Source organism: Epargyreus clarus, unplaced genomic scaffold, assembly GCF_041222505.1.
Source record: "Epargyreus clarus isolate Ecla_fem2 unplaced genomic scaffold, WU_Ecla_fem_2.2 ptg000033l, whole genome shotgun sequence".
NCBI lineage: Eukaryota > Metazoa > Arthropoda > Insecta > Lepidoptera > Hesperiidae > Epargyreus > Epargyreus clarus.
In genome coordinates, this window is record NW_027332238.1 from 112,182 (window position 1) to 127,480 (window position 15,299).

General features: G+C 38.5%; 1 protein-coding gene across 1 annotated transcript; it reads left to right on the plus strand.

Annotated features, from left to right (window-relative positions):
- The first annotated feature begins 876 nt into the window (after nt 1–876).
- LOC140755579 (calsenilin) lies at nt 877–14,285 on the plus strand. The gene is made up of 7 exons (XM_073090863.1): nt 877–1,010; nt 1,529–1,598; nt 5,044–5,114; nt 10,273–10,485; nt 10,942–11,276; nt 11,649–11,727; nt 14,008–14,285. The coding sequence occupies exons 1-5, from the start codon at nt 990–992 to the stop codon at nt 11,050–11,052; spliced, it is 486 nt and encodes a 161-aa protein (XP_072946964.1). The 5' UTR covers nt 877–989; the 3' UTR covers nt 11,053–11,276; nt 11,649–11,727; nt 14,008–14,285.
- Nucleotides 14,286–15,299: the final 1,014 nt, after the last annotated feature.

The following is a 15,299-nucleotide window of genomic DNA, read 5'->3' on the forward strand; positions in this document are numbered from 1 at the left end:
CTTAACTTATTAACACATGTGGTTCTATAATTAGTGTCAGACATTTTATACATTCATTAACCGTCGTAGAGTCAACATACCCTGATGATGCTCCGTTGTGGAGCGAAACACGTGTTGGTGGTTGTATGTATGGTGGTGTATTATTTTTATAATATAGGAGTAGCAGACGAGCATGCAGTCCACCTGATGGTAAGTGGCTACTGCCGTATGGACATCTGTAATCAACCACAGATAGGATTAGATATTCCTACCTGAGGTCGGGCATAGATGCGCCGCTACCTGAGGACTAAGCTGGAATGCCTCGGAAAGGTCTGTCTCCCTTACCACACCTTTCAAACCGGAACACAGCAGCGCTTAACACTGCTGTTATGAGGCAGAAATAGGTGTGACGATGGTGCCGCCGGAGTCGAACCACAAGGAGTTCTACCATCTTCAAAATATGTAAGATAGACATCATATTCCTTCCACTCAAACGCGTAAAAGTATTTTTTAAAGTGGTAGAACCCTTTGTCTTTCGACACCGCAGTAACCACCGCCACACCTACGGCCACAGGGCCGACCGTAGGAATATCTAATCCTATCTGGGGTTGATTACGGGTGTCCATACGGCAGTAGCCACTTACTATCAGGTGGACTGCATGCTCGTCTGCTACTCCTATATTATAAAAAAAAACATACAAGATCAATTTATTCCTCAGCATTGAAGGGAAAATCTGTGATCGGCTTAAAGTAAAAGTTTTAATAATGAGTTGAACATAGATACCACACCACAGAGACCACTTACCATCAGGTCTGCTTGCTCATTTCCTGCTCAAGTCATAATTGCTAGTCCCTTTAAAATAATATTTATTGATTCAATCCTGTTATTCACAGAGGAGGAGTTCGAAGACACCCAGTGCAGCCCCTGGGGGCCGGGGGGTCGGTACCGGCCTGAACCCCCCGCCACCCTCGCGAAGGCCTCCCGTTTCACCAAGCATGAGATTAAGCTCATGTATCGAGGATTTAAGCAGGTAATGTTGGCGTATTTAAGCTTACCAAGAGATGGCGCCACTAGTTTCTGAATCACGGTATCGAAGTTTTATTGGCGACGAATTGACGAATCGGCAGAACGGTCACCACTGGTCTGACTTACAGATGGTTCCGGGTTCGATCCTCGGTCAGACAGATACCTAAGTGATGAATACAGATTTGTATTCTGGGTTCGGTGTTTGTTGATTTGTTACTGTGTCCATGCCCCCCATGGACAAATAATCGATCTTTACGAGTAAAATAGTAATCATTATTTTAATATTATTCGATTATTTTTAGGAATCGATTATTTCATCGATGGCGTTTCAGAGACTATTGGCGACCATTTTTTGTCGACTTATTGAACTCAGATTCAATCATCAATTATTTATCGATTATTTCTACAATAAACTTTTATAAATGGAAATCGATTAAAAAATAATCGATTATTTTATTTGTTCTCGCATCCCTAAGGCTAATATTATATTAAAAATATTAATAACTATTCTTTATTCTACAGGAGTGCCCTACTGGCGTAGTGGATGAGGAGGCCTTCAAGAATATCTTCTCTCAATTCTTCCCGCTTGGAGGTAAATTATTTTTTTATTTTGTTTTAAGAGCACTGTTAGCCTATTGATCTTACCCCACTGCTGGACACGGGTCTCCTCTCAGAATGAGAAGGATTAGGCCATAGTCCACCGCGCTGGCCAAGTGCGTATTGGTAGACTTCACATACCATTGGGATTTTTTTATAAATCTCTCAGGTAAGCAGGTTTCCTCATGATGTTTTCCCTCACCGTTTAAGCAAGTGATAATTAATTTCTAATACGCACTTAACTTTGAAAAATCTCAGGCGTGTCTGGGATTTGAACCTCGGACCGCTCGATCGAGAGGCCGAGTTTCTTAACCACTAGGCTATCACTGCCACTACAGTACATAAGTTTTTTTTATAACATAGGAGTAGCAGACGAGCATGCAGTCCATCTGATGGTAAGTGGCTACTGCCGCCCATGGACATCTGTAATCAACCCCAGATAGGATTAGATATTCCTACCTAAATTCGGCCACAGATGCGCCGTTACACCTGAGGACTAAGCTGGAACGCCTCGGAAAAGTCTGTCTCCCTTACCACACCCTTCAAAACGGAACACAGCAGCGCCTAACACTGCTGTTATGTGGCAGAAATAGGTGTGACGGCGGTGCCGCCGGAGTCGAACCACAAAGGGTTCTACCACCTTCAAAGTTTGAAAATTCAGAAGTGCCTGTGACTCGAACCTTGGACCCGGCAAATAAGACTCTAAGTTTTCTTAACCACGCTATCACAGTGAGAGAATTATGTTTTCAAACTTTCTTTCTTTGTTAAGATTTTATCGCTTATCGCTCTAGCTATCGCAGTGAGACACCTTTCTAAGTAAGAGATCAAATTTAAGCAAGTAATCTGTTCCTTTGACAGTCGCTAAATTACGTCAGAGGTTGTACATGCAAATTTATTCTCTACTGCCTTGCAATAACGGGTATTATGCTTTGTATTTTGCTTTGCATAACAACTGTATACCTATATTAAGCAAAATAAATGATTTGATTTGATTTGATTTTGATTTGTATGTATACTGTATAGTATTGCTATGTGATAGTATTGCTATGGTACTGTCATGAATAGGGATGTTGGTTATATTTATGTATCGATATAAATTAAATCAAATCAATATTTTTATTCAAAATAGTTATTTTTTTTGGCGTTTTAAATGTCACTACAACTACCACCACTTCACAGGGTTTTAACAGTGGCGAAAGAAACTCCATAACACACATCTTTTTTAAAAATTAAATGTTTTATATAATGACAAATTGTAAATGTGGAGTTGTAGTTACTTCAGACCACACCCATTAAAATATCGATAATGACGGAAATATATAGAAGGAAAAATATCGATATGTCAATAATCGGTAAAATTTTAAAAGTATTTGGCGGTTTTAAAACAATGATGTATTTAATTCGACCTAACTCAATAATATCTATAGGTTTTCGTATGCAATATATATAAATTATTAAAATATACAAAAAATCATTTTATTTACAAAATTTTAAAAATTTACATAACTTCAAAATATCGTCGTACAGCAGTAATGCTGGAATAAAAAAAATATATCGTTTTTTATACAATTTTCGATATTAAATATTTAGTACCGATATATGGGATCAAAATGTATAGACCAAAACAAGCGATATTTCGAATTAAAAATATCAATGTATCGATATATCGATATTTTTCAACATTAGGGATGTTAGTCATGAATATTAGTTGTAGGCCGTCGTGATAAGGTTTTGTTTAAGTTATGTGGTAATAGGATTTGAAGGAAATAGTCTGCTTTCTTATAGATAGCCTCTTTTTATACTGAAGGGAACGGTGCAGTCCACCTCATGTAAGCTACTGTCCATGAAAATCTGTGATCAATCCTAGATAAGGTTATGTTCCTACCTCTAGACGACCACAGATACGTTGCTACTTATATTCTACTACGTTAAATGTAGATTAGTGCAATGATAACATAGGGACAATGGACAATTTTTTGAAGGTGGTAGAACCCTTTGTGGTTCGACTCCGGCGGCACCACCGCCACACTTATTTCTACCTGATAACAGCAGTGTTAGGCGCTGCTATGTTCCGGTTTGAAGGGTGTGTTAAGGGACACAGACTTTTCCGAGGCCTTCCAGCTTAGTCCTCAGTGGTAGCGGTGCATCTGTAACCGACCTTAAGTAGGAATATCTAATCCTATCTGGGGTTGATTACAGATGTCCATGGGCGGCAGTAGCCACTTACCATCAGGTGGACTGCATGCTCGTCTGCTACTCCTATATTATAAAAAAAAATACGACGGAACGACCACGGATTTTTCTAAGTTAACCTTATTAGAAATTAATTATTACTTACTTAAACGGTGAAGGACAACATGGTGAACAAACCTGCATACCTGAGAGATCTTAAAAAAAATGTCAAAGGTATGTGAAGTCTACCAATACGCACTTGGCCAGCGCGGTGGACTATGGCCTAATCCTTCTCATTCTAAGGAGACCCGTGCTCAGCAGTGGGACAGTTGACGATGGAATGTAGGTTTTTGAAAAATCATCCCCTAAATTAAATCGAGGAAAACTTATTATAAGAAAACAAGACCACCTTTTCAAAAGTCATCTCATTAAAACCAGGCCAAGTTTCTTTTAATTAAGAAAACATATTTTAATTATTTACATAATTATTTTTAATAAGCATATAGCATTCTGCCGTATGAATGCCACAAAACCTTATTTATGAATAGCAGCAAACTAGTATACAGTCCACCTGATGGTAAGTGGCTACTGCCGCCCATGGACATCTGTTTTCAACAAGATAAAATTAGATTCCTACCTGTACCCTCACCATGAGTTTTTACGTTTTGACAAATATGACTGTTTCGGTATTTGTTTACGTATTTGCCCATACAAATTCCAATCAGCGCCCCTAGCGGATTGTATCAGAACTATAGTGTGAGTAACGTAACATTAAATGTTTAAATTGACAAAATGGCGCTTTATGTTTTGTCTCTTTTTGCGAACATATGAGGTAGACAAAAAGACTTGAGCACTTACTTATTGTTACGTTTACTCAGTCTACTGAAGCAAACGGAACAGAATAATGAATTGAGTAAACGTAACGTAAAATTGTAGGATGTTTTGAAAACTCATGGTAAGGGTACTGACGTCGGCCTCAGATACGTCACTACCCCTGTGGACTAAGCTGGAACGTCTCGGATAAGTATGTCTCTCTTAAGTCCTTAAAACTAGAACACAGCAGCACTTAAAACTGCCGTTATAACAGAATGCATGGGCCCGCGAAGGTTTCTGAGTTGGCACTACTATTTTTCGATAGATGATGCCACTGTCATTCCAATGAAAGCACCATTTTCAGTTATAGGTATGTCATGTTATTTTTTAAAACGCTGGTGAAGCCGCGGACTCTAGTAGTATAATATAATTATTTATAACCTTCTCATTTTCAGATGCCACTCAATACGCTCATTTTGTCTTCAACACCATCAAACCGAAGCAAAGCGGAAAACTGAACTTTGAGGTAAGATGTTAAGCTTTCTACAGTCAGCCCCACAATAAGATTGTGTGTGTGGGTGCCATGGACACACACACGAATACAGAAACACCCAGACCCAGAAAAGACGTCAAAATTCGTCAATTAGAAAGAAAGAAAGTAACATTTCATTCAGATAATTGCGACACAATGAAACGGAAAAGCCAAAAATTAAAATTATCCGTAAAACAAAAGAAAAAAACAACAAAATTAGATGTCTGTCTGGCGGGGAATCGAACCTGAAACACTTTGAGCGTTAAGTATGGTGACCGCTCCGACTCGCAGGTCGTCAAACTAAAATTCTTTACATACATCTTATATAAAAAAATCTCGTGTCACAATGTTAGTTACCGTACTCCTCCGAAACAGCTTTACCGATTTTCACCAAATTTTATATGCATATTCAGCAGGTCTGAGAATCGGCTACTATCTATTTTCATACCCCTAAGTGAGGGTTGTTCACCCTTAACATTTTTTTATTTATATGGCAACACAACGTTTGCCGGGTCAGCTAGTTCTATAATAACATTACAGTCGGAATCAATTTCATTTATATGTATAATCAAGGGTTAATATAGGAAAAGGTTTTAAGGGCAAGGGAGTCGTATTATTTTATGGTAGTACAGTAACAAGATAGAGTTTTAGAGGGCTATCAAATAACCAGAGAATATTTTTCCAATACACATTATAAGGAAACCTTCAGAATCCTTTTTTGAATATTTTAGAAGTAGCAAACTAGCAGTCCGCCTGATGGTAAGTGGCTACTGCCGCCTATGGACATCTGTAATCAACCCCAGATAGGCTTAGAGTCCTACCTGCAGTCGGTTATAGCCTTACTACTCCTACGGAGTACTACGGACTATGTTGGGACGCCTTATTTACCCGATTGCCATGGAAGGGTTATTATAATATAGGAGTAGCAGACGAGCATTCAGTCTACCTGATGGTAAGTACCTGATGGTACCTGTAATCCGCCGTAGATAAGAATAGAGTCTTATCTGAGATCGGTATGGATGCGTTGCTACCCGCAAGGTGGTAAAACCCTTTGTGGTTCAACTCTGGTGACATCAGCGCCACACCTATTTCTGCCTCATAACAGCAGTGTTAAGTGCTGCTGTGTTCTGGTTTGAAGGGTGTGGTAAGGGAGACATACTTTTCCGACACGTTTCAGCTTAGTCCTCAAGGGTAGCGGCGCGTCGGTGGCCGACCTCAGGTGGGAATATTTAATCCTATCTGGGGTTGATTACAGATGTCCATGGGCGGCTGTAGTCACTTACCGTCAGGTGGACTGAATGCTCGTGTGCTACAATAAAATAAAAAAAAGAAGTTAAATATTATCTACGCTAATATTATAAAGAGAAAAACTTTGTTTGTTTGTTTGATTGTAATGAATAGGCTCAAAAACTACTGGACCGATTTTAAAAATTCTTTCACCATTCGATAGCTACATTATCCACGAGTAACATAGGCTATATTTTATATGAAATATATTTGATAATTACATTTTGAGGCGGTACAAAGCTTGCCGGGTCAGCTAGTAAAAAATAAATAAGAAATTCTACAATCTTCAAAGTATTTTTGTGTCGAGTTTTAATAATATTTTTCAAAATTTGTTATAAACGATCATAAAATCCACCTGTTTGATCGTAAGCCATAATTTTAGCCGGTGCAAAGTAACCCTTCTAATTGTAACAAACTAACAACCCCAAAAGGTAGGTGTTTATAATTAATGAATTAATTCTAATTATGGTTTAACACGGGTTCGTCATAGACCTAATAAGAGTTAGAAATGCCATTGAAGTGACATTTTACTTGTTTTAAGGGTGGAAAAATGTAGTTGATATTATTTGTTGTAATTTTTATTTTTGAAAGACTTGTGTTATGGAGTTTCTTTAGTGGTGGTAGATTATATTGATGTTGAAAAAGAATTCCTTAAGAATTTTCTTTAAACTAGCAAAAAGCGCAGTTTTACAAGGGTTCGCGTATCTTGCATGGTAGGTATATTCATATTTTTCTTTGCGATTTATCTTTGGTATCTTTTAACTCTTAAATTTAAATTTGATAAAAAAGTGTTTTTTTTTTGTGTACAAAACCTTATTTTAATCGTGTTGTTCCAATCTAGACATGACCTTAAGTAACTATGTTAAGTTTAAAATTTACGAGCCCTATAGTTTTTTCAAAAAAGGGATGGAAAGCTTGCAAGATTTTCGAATTATAGAGGACTCGCTTCGCTCGCCCTAATAAAATATTTTGATTTTGATATGTGTGGTAGAACCCTTGGTTTTTGATGATATGCGACCACAGATACCACCGCCCTCTCCGGGTCCCTGGACGTTTCGAGCCACTCTTGCCACCCGCAACCCCAGAAGCCCCTCTTAGTCAACCTCTTAATACAGGCAGATACCGTAGCCCTATTCTTGTCCCGGGACAACAGGGTCAAAGATTTCCCTACCTACAATCACTCAACGCCCAAAGAACATTTCAAAAACATGAAATTTCGTAAAATGGCTGCCTAAACGTTTTCGGTGTGAATTGAACTTTGCCATTCATCTGAGGAGGGTAAATAGGAACGCTTCGTCACTGCAGACTCATTTATTTGGGGTTGTAGGGATGGGGGTGACTTTCACCTATAGAATAAAGCTTAGCTAGGTATAATACCTTTTTCTGTCCCTGTAGTACAGGGACCAGAATAGGGCTACGGTATCCCCTGCCTGTCGTAAGAGGCGACTAAAAGGGGCTTCCGGGGTTGCGGGCGGCAAGAGTGGGAGCTCGACCCGTCCAGCAAGCGACCCCGGGAAGGACGGCGTTGTGTGTGGTCGCATACCGTCGTAAACATCAGGTGGTGCAGGAGAAGTGAAGACTGCTCCCCCAGGGCAGAGCCCGATCGGGGCATCGCGCTTGGAGGACTCCGGTTGTGTTTCATTGGAGATCCTGGAATTCTCCAAGCGCTGAGGACGGCCACCGGGAGTTTTAGTGCGGTAAAAATCCCACAGAACCCGGTGTCACTTCCACGGCGTCGGGTACCTTTTAAAAATTTCCCCCTCGTAAACAAAAAAAAGAGGTATATTACTTTAAGAATTGCACAGATAATTTTACAGGTTTCGATTTTGTTAACATTCGTAAACCCGTTTGGGCTGTAAGGCTACCAAAGAGTGAGACTTACATATAAGTTCCATAAAAATTACCCACCGTAATAATAAAACTTAAAAAAAGTAATAAAAATAAATGTGATGAAACATATAGAGAGTCCACTATAATATTACGCTAAAACTCGTGAAAAAAATAAAAAATGACTGAAAAGTATTATTACAGAATAATGTAAAATTTTATTATGTACGAGTATATGAAAATTTGCGTTTAAAATTCCAAGTTTGTCTAAAAAGGGTTGACAGCAGTCCGACTGCAAATAGCCGAGTCACTCACACCCTGTCGTTTACCTACGTCATTGTAGAGAATTAGAGCTAAGGGTAATTTAGAGCACGTGGGTTGTAGGCGTGCGTCATGCTGCAGTACTGCCCAGCGTGGGAGTCTCAGCGGCGGATCCTCGTGTCAAAAGTGGGGTCGGACCAACTCCAGCGGCCATTGTTGGGGCGATGGTTCAGCGCAGCGAAGCCTGGGAAGGCATGATCACCTTCTGCGACATAGTAATGTCCGCAAAGGAAGACGCCGAGCGAGCTAGGGAGCGCGCTGAACCCGCTCGAAAAAAAAAAGGGTTTTAGGCGTGCGTACATATGGAGACCGTTACAGATGACCATGAGTAGCGAACACCTCAGACCATCAGATGAACAACATTAAATATCACAAGAGATGATTACGAATTCATCGAATTAACATATTCGTAATTTCAAATCAATTCAGAGTTACATATTGCTACTCGTAATTAACGACCCGCGTGGCGGTGCGGTCACCATACCGGTCTGAGCAGGGGGTCCCGGGTTCGATCCCCGGCCAGACAGACATCTAAATGATGAATTTAGATTTCTATATCTGGGTCTGGGTGTTTGTGTATTTGTCTATGTGTGTGTCCATCGTAGTGTGAGGCTGTGAGTGTATAATGCGTTTAAATTAAACAATAATTAAACAAAACATATTCCCAATTGAATTAAATTCACCGTTACTAATTTAATTTAAAACAATTCAACATACAATGTCCCCAACTTCAAAAGATTCAACATAAAATTTTCCCACCACCAAAAAAATGTGAGCCGTCACGGGACGCCTGGCAGATGTGAAACATCGACATTATTTTGTTAAAGTAATATGCAGAAAAGAACATATTGTGATAGGAACTAAATATGTCATAATGATAAAATAAAATATTACGATTTTTTTCCAGATAACGATGACTATTTATTGAATTCGATTGCGCATGGCGCCACACCGTACACACTACTGCATATAGACTGTATATATATACCATCGTATAGCGTGCGCCACGGCATGCGTCGCCACGCCAGAAATCGGTTTTACGTGCGGCTATAGATGTTTCACATCAAAAGTTCAACACAATATATTACCTTTACATTTTAGTGTGTACGGGTATTCACGATATACGATTTTTAATTACCTTATTGCCGATATTTCGATCCAGCATGGATCGTGGTGACGAAACTGAGGTGGAGGGGGGAAAACGTTGACAAGTACTAGTGGTAGATTAATCTATGTACCCTACGTCTAGTTGATTTTTCTTTTCTGGTTTGCATATCATGACACATAACACTCAGGCGGTTTGTTCATCGCCACCGTCTCCGAGCCGATACGAGACTATTTCGGGCCGATTTTAATATGAAGTGACGGCGATAATTTGTCCACCGCGACCGATATCGCCGGTTTATTTTGTGCCAGCTGTCACGCGTGACGGCAGTGTATGGACAAGTTCCGACGTGTTTTATATTGCCGGCACATCGGAAATATCGGCGGCCGGGATGACGGTGCTCGGGTGACGGACGTGCGGACAAGCGGCTATAGTAAATGTATGTACGCTATTTCGGCGCCGTCATTGATTACCGGTACTGCTCGGTGACGGTGGCGGTGGACAAACGTCGTAACAATATCCTTAAGCACCGTACTTCGCACTATTTGTGACTTGCATAAACTAACTGATTTCCGCGTTCCCACGTTGAATCCTCAGTATACCACATTCCAGGAATTCCTCGACACCCTCTCCCGTGTGGCCCGAGGCTCCCGTCAAGAGAAGCTCTCCTGGGTGTTCGCACTCTACGACGTGGACGGTGACGGTCGCATCTCCAGGAGCGAGATGCTGGCGGTGGTGCGCGCGGTGTATGAGCTGCTGGGGAGGGCCGCGGCGCCGCCGGTACAGAAGGCGGCCGCTGAGGATCATGTTGATCGGATCTTTCATGTGAGTCCTTTCAGAAAAACCCATTACTAAATTAAGGTTTCATGAGACAATAAAGCAGGCCTTAACCTTACTGTTTTTGTGCAGAAGTATAGGGCTGAAAAAGGGTTTAGAGCTATAATCTACTGTCAAGCTGCTGGCCAAGTTGTCGCTGGATACGTTGGCTGGCCTATGAACTTTATTCTTATTAACGAAGATTACGAAATTCGCTAACATGAAAAGAGGTACACTTCTCACATCTTTAAAGATTTTCTTAATGAACACTTAGGCATGTATATAGATTTCCTTACGAAGTCTTCTCCGAGACAGAAGAAGGAACCTTATACCCGTAAAACTAAAAAGTCAAACGCCTGTAAACGGATCCGATAATTGATCGGTCCAGTTCATTAGGCTATCACTTCTTTGAGTCAAACAAATAACGCACCAACAAAATTCCTTATCAGCAATTATACCTTCCAGCTGATGGACACGAACGCTGACGGCGTGGTGACCCCGGACGAGCTGGCTCGCTGGTGCGCGCGCGACCCCGCCCTGCTGCACTCCCTCGACACCTTGGACACCGTCTTGTGATCTTCACTCACGCCGGAGGACTCGCCGCCCACGGCTACTTCATCCGGTCTTTCCCTTCCCAAAGCCAAGAATCCCAAAGCAAAAACTTCCAATAGATTGAAGAGTACAGCAGTGCTGCCAAGTTCAACGATGCCGCAGTCAGCTTCTGGGTTGACGGTGCTGCCGCTGCCTGAGACGCCGAGGGTGTCTCCCACTCCACCACCGCCACCGCCACGCACTCGTTGGTAAGTGTTTTAACAATAATAAACGCTTTTTACACTCACAGCCCCACACTAGGATTCCCTGTATCGTGCATGCTATGCACACAGACAAAGATAAATACACAAACCCAGGAACATACACCTAAATTCACGCACAGATGGTCCCGGGTTCGATCCCCGGCCAGACAGTTATCTAAATGATGAATTTAGATTTCTGTTTCTGGGTGTTTGTGTATTTGTGTTTGTGTGTCCATGGCACCCACGATACAGGAAATCCTATGGGGCTGTGAGTGTATAAAGCACTTTTTTAAAAGAAATTAAAAAATATAAATATGAAATGATTTGTATGTGTTGCTGATATTGTCTTAAAACTTATTTGCACTGTAATGTTTCCAGGAGTGTCGACTCTCAAGCTTCCAGCTCCAGCGCCACTTCTGGAGCCCCGCCGCCACCGCCCGCGCGACATCCCAATACTGTAAGTAAATCCTGCATACTCTAAATCTTCGATGAGTAAAATACATACATTGAACACTTTTAACAAGAAAGTGTAATCAGTTTAGAAAGGACAATGCCCATGAATGTATGGACCGCCGTCCAGAGTTGCATCAAATTGAAACTTGTTGTAGACGCTGTATAATTAACCAAATACTACCACCAATAATTATTTTTTAGATCAGCACCCGGGTTCTGAAATTATTTACCGAAATGTTACATAACCTCAACATCGAAACATCCGACGATAGATTCATGGTCGGTTTTAACTGATAGTAGGTACCTATAATGTAGTTCGATTAACATATTCCATTTACTTTTAAAGGTAGTAGGTAAAAAAACCTAAAATAATCCTAAAAACCTAAAATAATGAATTCCGAGTATAAAATACAGCCATTATAATTTTTAAGAACGACAATCAACATTTCGTCTTATTTTATCTAAAATGGAATCCCCTGTTCAAAGAAACTATTCTGATCGACAAACAATGTAAAAAAATCAAAAAATAATTTTAATATTACTTTCATTTTGACGCATGAGAAAAATCATTAGTCAAAACACTAATTGATATTATTGAATTTTGAGTCTAAAATACCGCCATTTTAATTTTTAAGAACAACAATCAACATTTCGTCTTATTTTAACTTAAATGGAATCCCCTGTTCAAAGAAACTATTCTGATCGACAAATTATGTAAAAAAATCAAAAAATAATTTTAATATTACTTTCATTTTGACGCATGAGAAAAATCAGTACCAAGAATGGGCATTCTCCTTTAAAATATTGCGTAAATAAAGTGTTGCCAACTCTCCGTTCTTTACTTAACATTGTGACACGAGAATCTAAATATACATAACTCAAAGGTGGCTGACTGACATAGTGATCTATCAACGCACAGCCCAAACCACTGGACGGATCGGGCTGAAATTTGGCATGCAGGTAGATGTTATGACGTAGGCATCCGCTAAGAAAGGATTTTGATCAATTCTACCCCCAAGGGGATAAAATAGGGGATAAAAAATTACTTCGTAACGCGAGCGAAGCCGCGGGCAGAAGCTCGTTTTATATATTATAGGATTACGTAAATTACGTAGTATTCGTTATTTATATTTTCTCTAAAAATCTTTTTTTATTTGTTAAGAATTCAAAGAATAAATCATCATTTTGTGGCTTCATTCAATTTCAAGGCGGTGAAGTATCTTTCTATTTTGCTTATCAAAGACCAAAATTAGTTAATTTCTTCTTTAAATTCCCCTTCCAGTCCTGTACCTTAACCTTATGATATTAAATTAATAATTTCTTCTTACCGTAAATCTTCATATTCTTAAATATAGTTGTGTGACAGACATCTTCGAATTCACTATCGATGTTAGGAATACTCCTTTCGAAAAATGTTCTATCAGCTTCTGACAATCTACTGCTTTTTTATTAAGCTGTTCATTTTATACACTATAGTCACTAATATGACCATTCAAGTGGTGTTTACGAAAAAGGAAGATTTGAATGGTTGACCATTAAGGTCTTTGACAAGGTCTAGAGGTGCCTTGGGTCTTACTCTGGACCTCTTAAGACATATAGGCACTCGTAACATAAAGGACCTTTTCTACTATTTCCAAAGATTTTACTAATGCTTAATACCTTTACAGATTTGGACCATTTTTAAATAATTCTCATCACGAATATTGAAGAGTAAACTATTCTATTGTGTCTGGGTATGGGTAATATGGGTTTGATTTGATTTTGATTGCCTAGCTATAGTTATAACGGCATTTGTGTGGTGTTTTGCTAATTTTCACTGAGATTAGCTTTTTCAATAACACGCTTATTAAGTTGACATACAATAAAAATATTATATAATTAATAGTAAAACTTCTATTAATATTGTAATTGAATAAATTAATTTGGCCTTTCGATTCTTCTATAAAAATAACTAAGATAGAACGTACGTACGTACGTAATGTTTGTGTGCTCTGGGTATCAGTATCATCATCAGTGTGTCATGGGTCATGGGTATTAGTGTGTGTGTGTTAGCACCCATAGTGTAATAGTCTGTGTTAGAGTACTCACAACACCCACAACACAAGTATAGGTCCTAGTAAGGGAGATATAGAAATCCTTTTTGAAGTTATACTTCTTTTTGAGTTTAGCACGAAGTTGCGTGCGTGTAACACATAGTTTCTTAGTAGTATTTACATATATATAATTAGTCTTTTGCTATTAAATATTTATATGAAAGTATATTCTAACCACATTCTCCTCACAGGTAACTGAAGAAACACGAAAGTCGAAGCGCCGTCAACCCCGCGCCTCCCCTCCTCAACGGTGAAGGAATTCCGACCTTAATACTTACGGATAGGGAACAAATTGGTGTACGCTGCTTATTTCTTATGATCTTTTGTAAAACTTGATGTAATGGCGACTATATTCTAGTCTATAGAACTCGTTCTATATTTAAATAATTAAATCTTAAACAACTTCAGAATATGAAGTATGAAATTAATTATACTCTTTGAAGTCGGCGAATTTAAATGTCCTTCATTTAAAAAATTAAATAAGTTTAATAATCTTGAAGTAACTTGAAGGAACTTGTTCTATATTTAAATAATTAAATTTTAAACAACTTCAGAATATTGAAGTATGAAATTTAAAAGCTTGTTTTTGTGAAATTAAAGTATTTTACATTTTTAAAGTCGTTCGAAAATAATTTTCAAATTGACAATATAAAATTATATCAAATTAATATAAAATTATATGACTTCAAATTTCTTTCATCATAGTTCTTGTGCAAATTGCAATTTTAAAATTAAAAGAAAGTGCTATACTTAAATGCTAATGAAACATAAATCATAAAACTATATTAATTAATTATTAATAATAATTAACGCATCGTTCAACTACTTTAGTAGTTAAAGAGTTTCAATTCTATTTTATGGGTCAAGCATGAATATTTATGACATAAAATCGTGGAAAATATATAAACGTAACAATTGAGGGGATGGCGTAGTCCTCATAGATGTGGCTGACCTCAGGTAGGGATCTAATTTTTTCTGGGGTTACAGATATCTCTGAGCGGCAGTAACTACTTATTATAAGGTGTACTGCATGCTCGTTTGCTTTTCCTATATTATAAAACGAAATTTAAATCGAAGGAGATATTTTGAGACACTAATTTGCGAGATTTGAGCTATACTCTATGAATGACCCCTTATATTAACAAAATGAAATTGTGTGCGTAACTTCATTAATGCTACTTTATAAGTATACTTTTTGAATTTACAATTAATACAGTTGCCAAAGTAATTCTATAAGTACACGCACAGAAAGACAAGGATAGACATACAGAGTGAGAGAGACAGCAAATGAGACAGACATATGCACACACATATACGTATACCTATAAAGTAAGCAAACATCGTACACATTATTTATCAAAACACTAAATAAATTAAGAAAATATTTTCAAATAAATTAAATTAAAATAATTAAAAAAATAATCATAAACTATTTGAAAAATATTATTATTAGTGCAATCGTGTATTTTATCTCGTAGCTTTA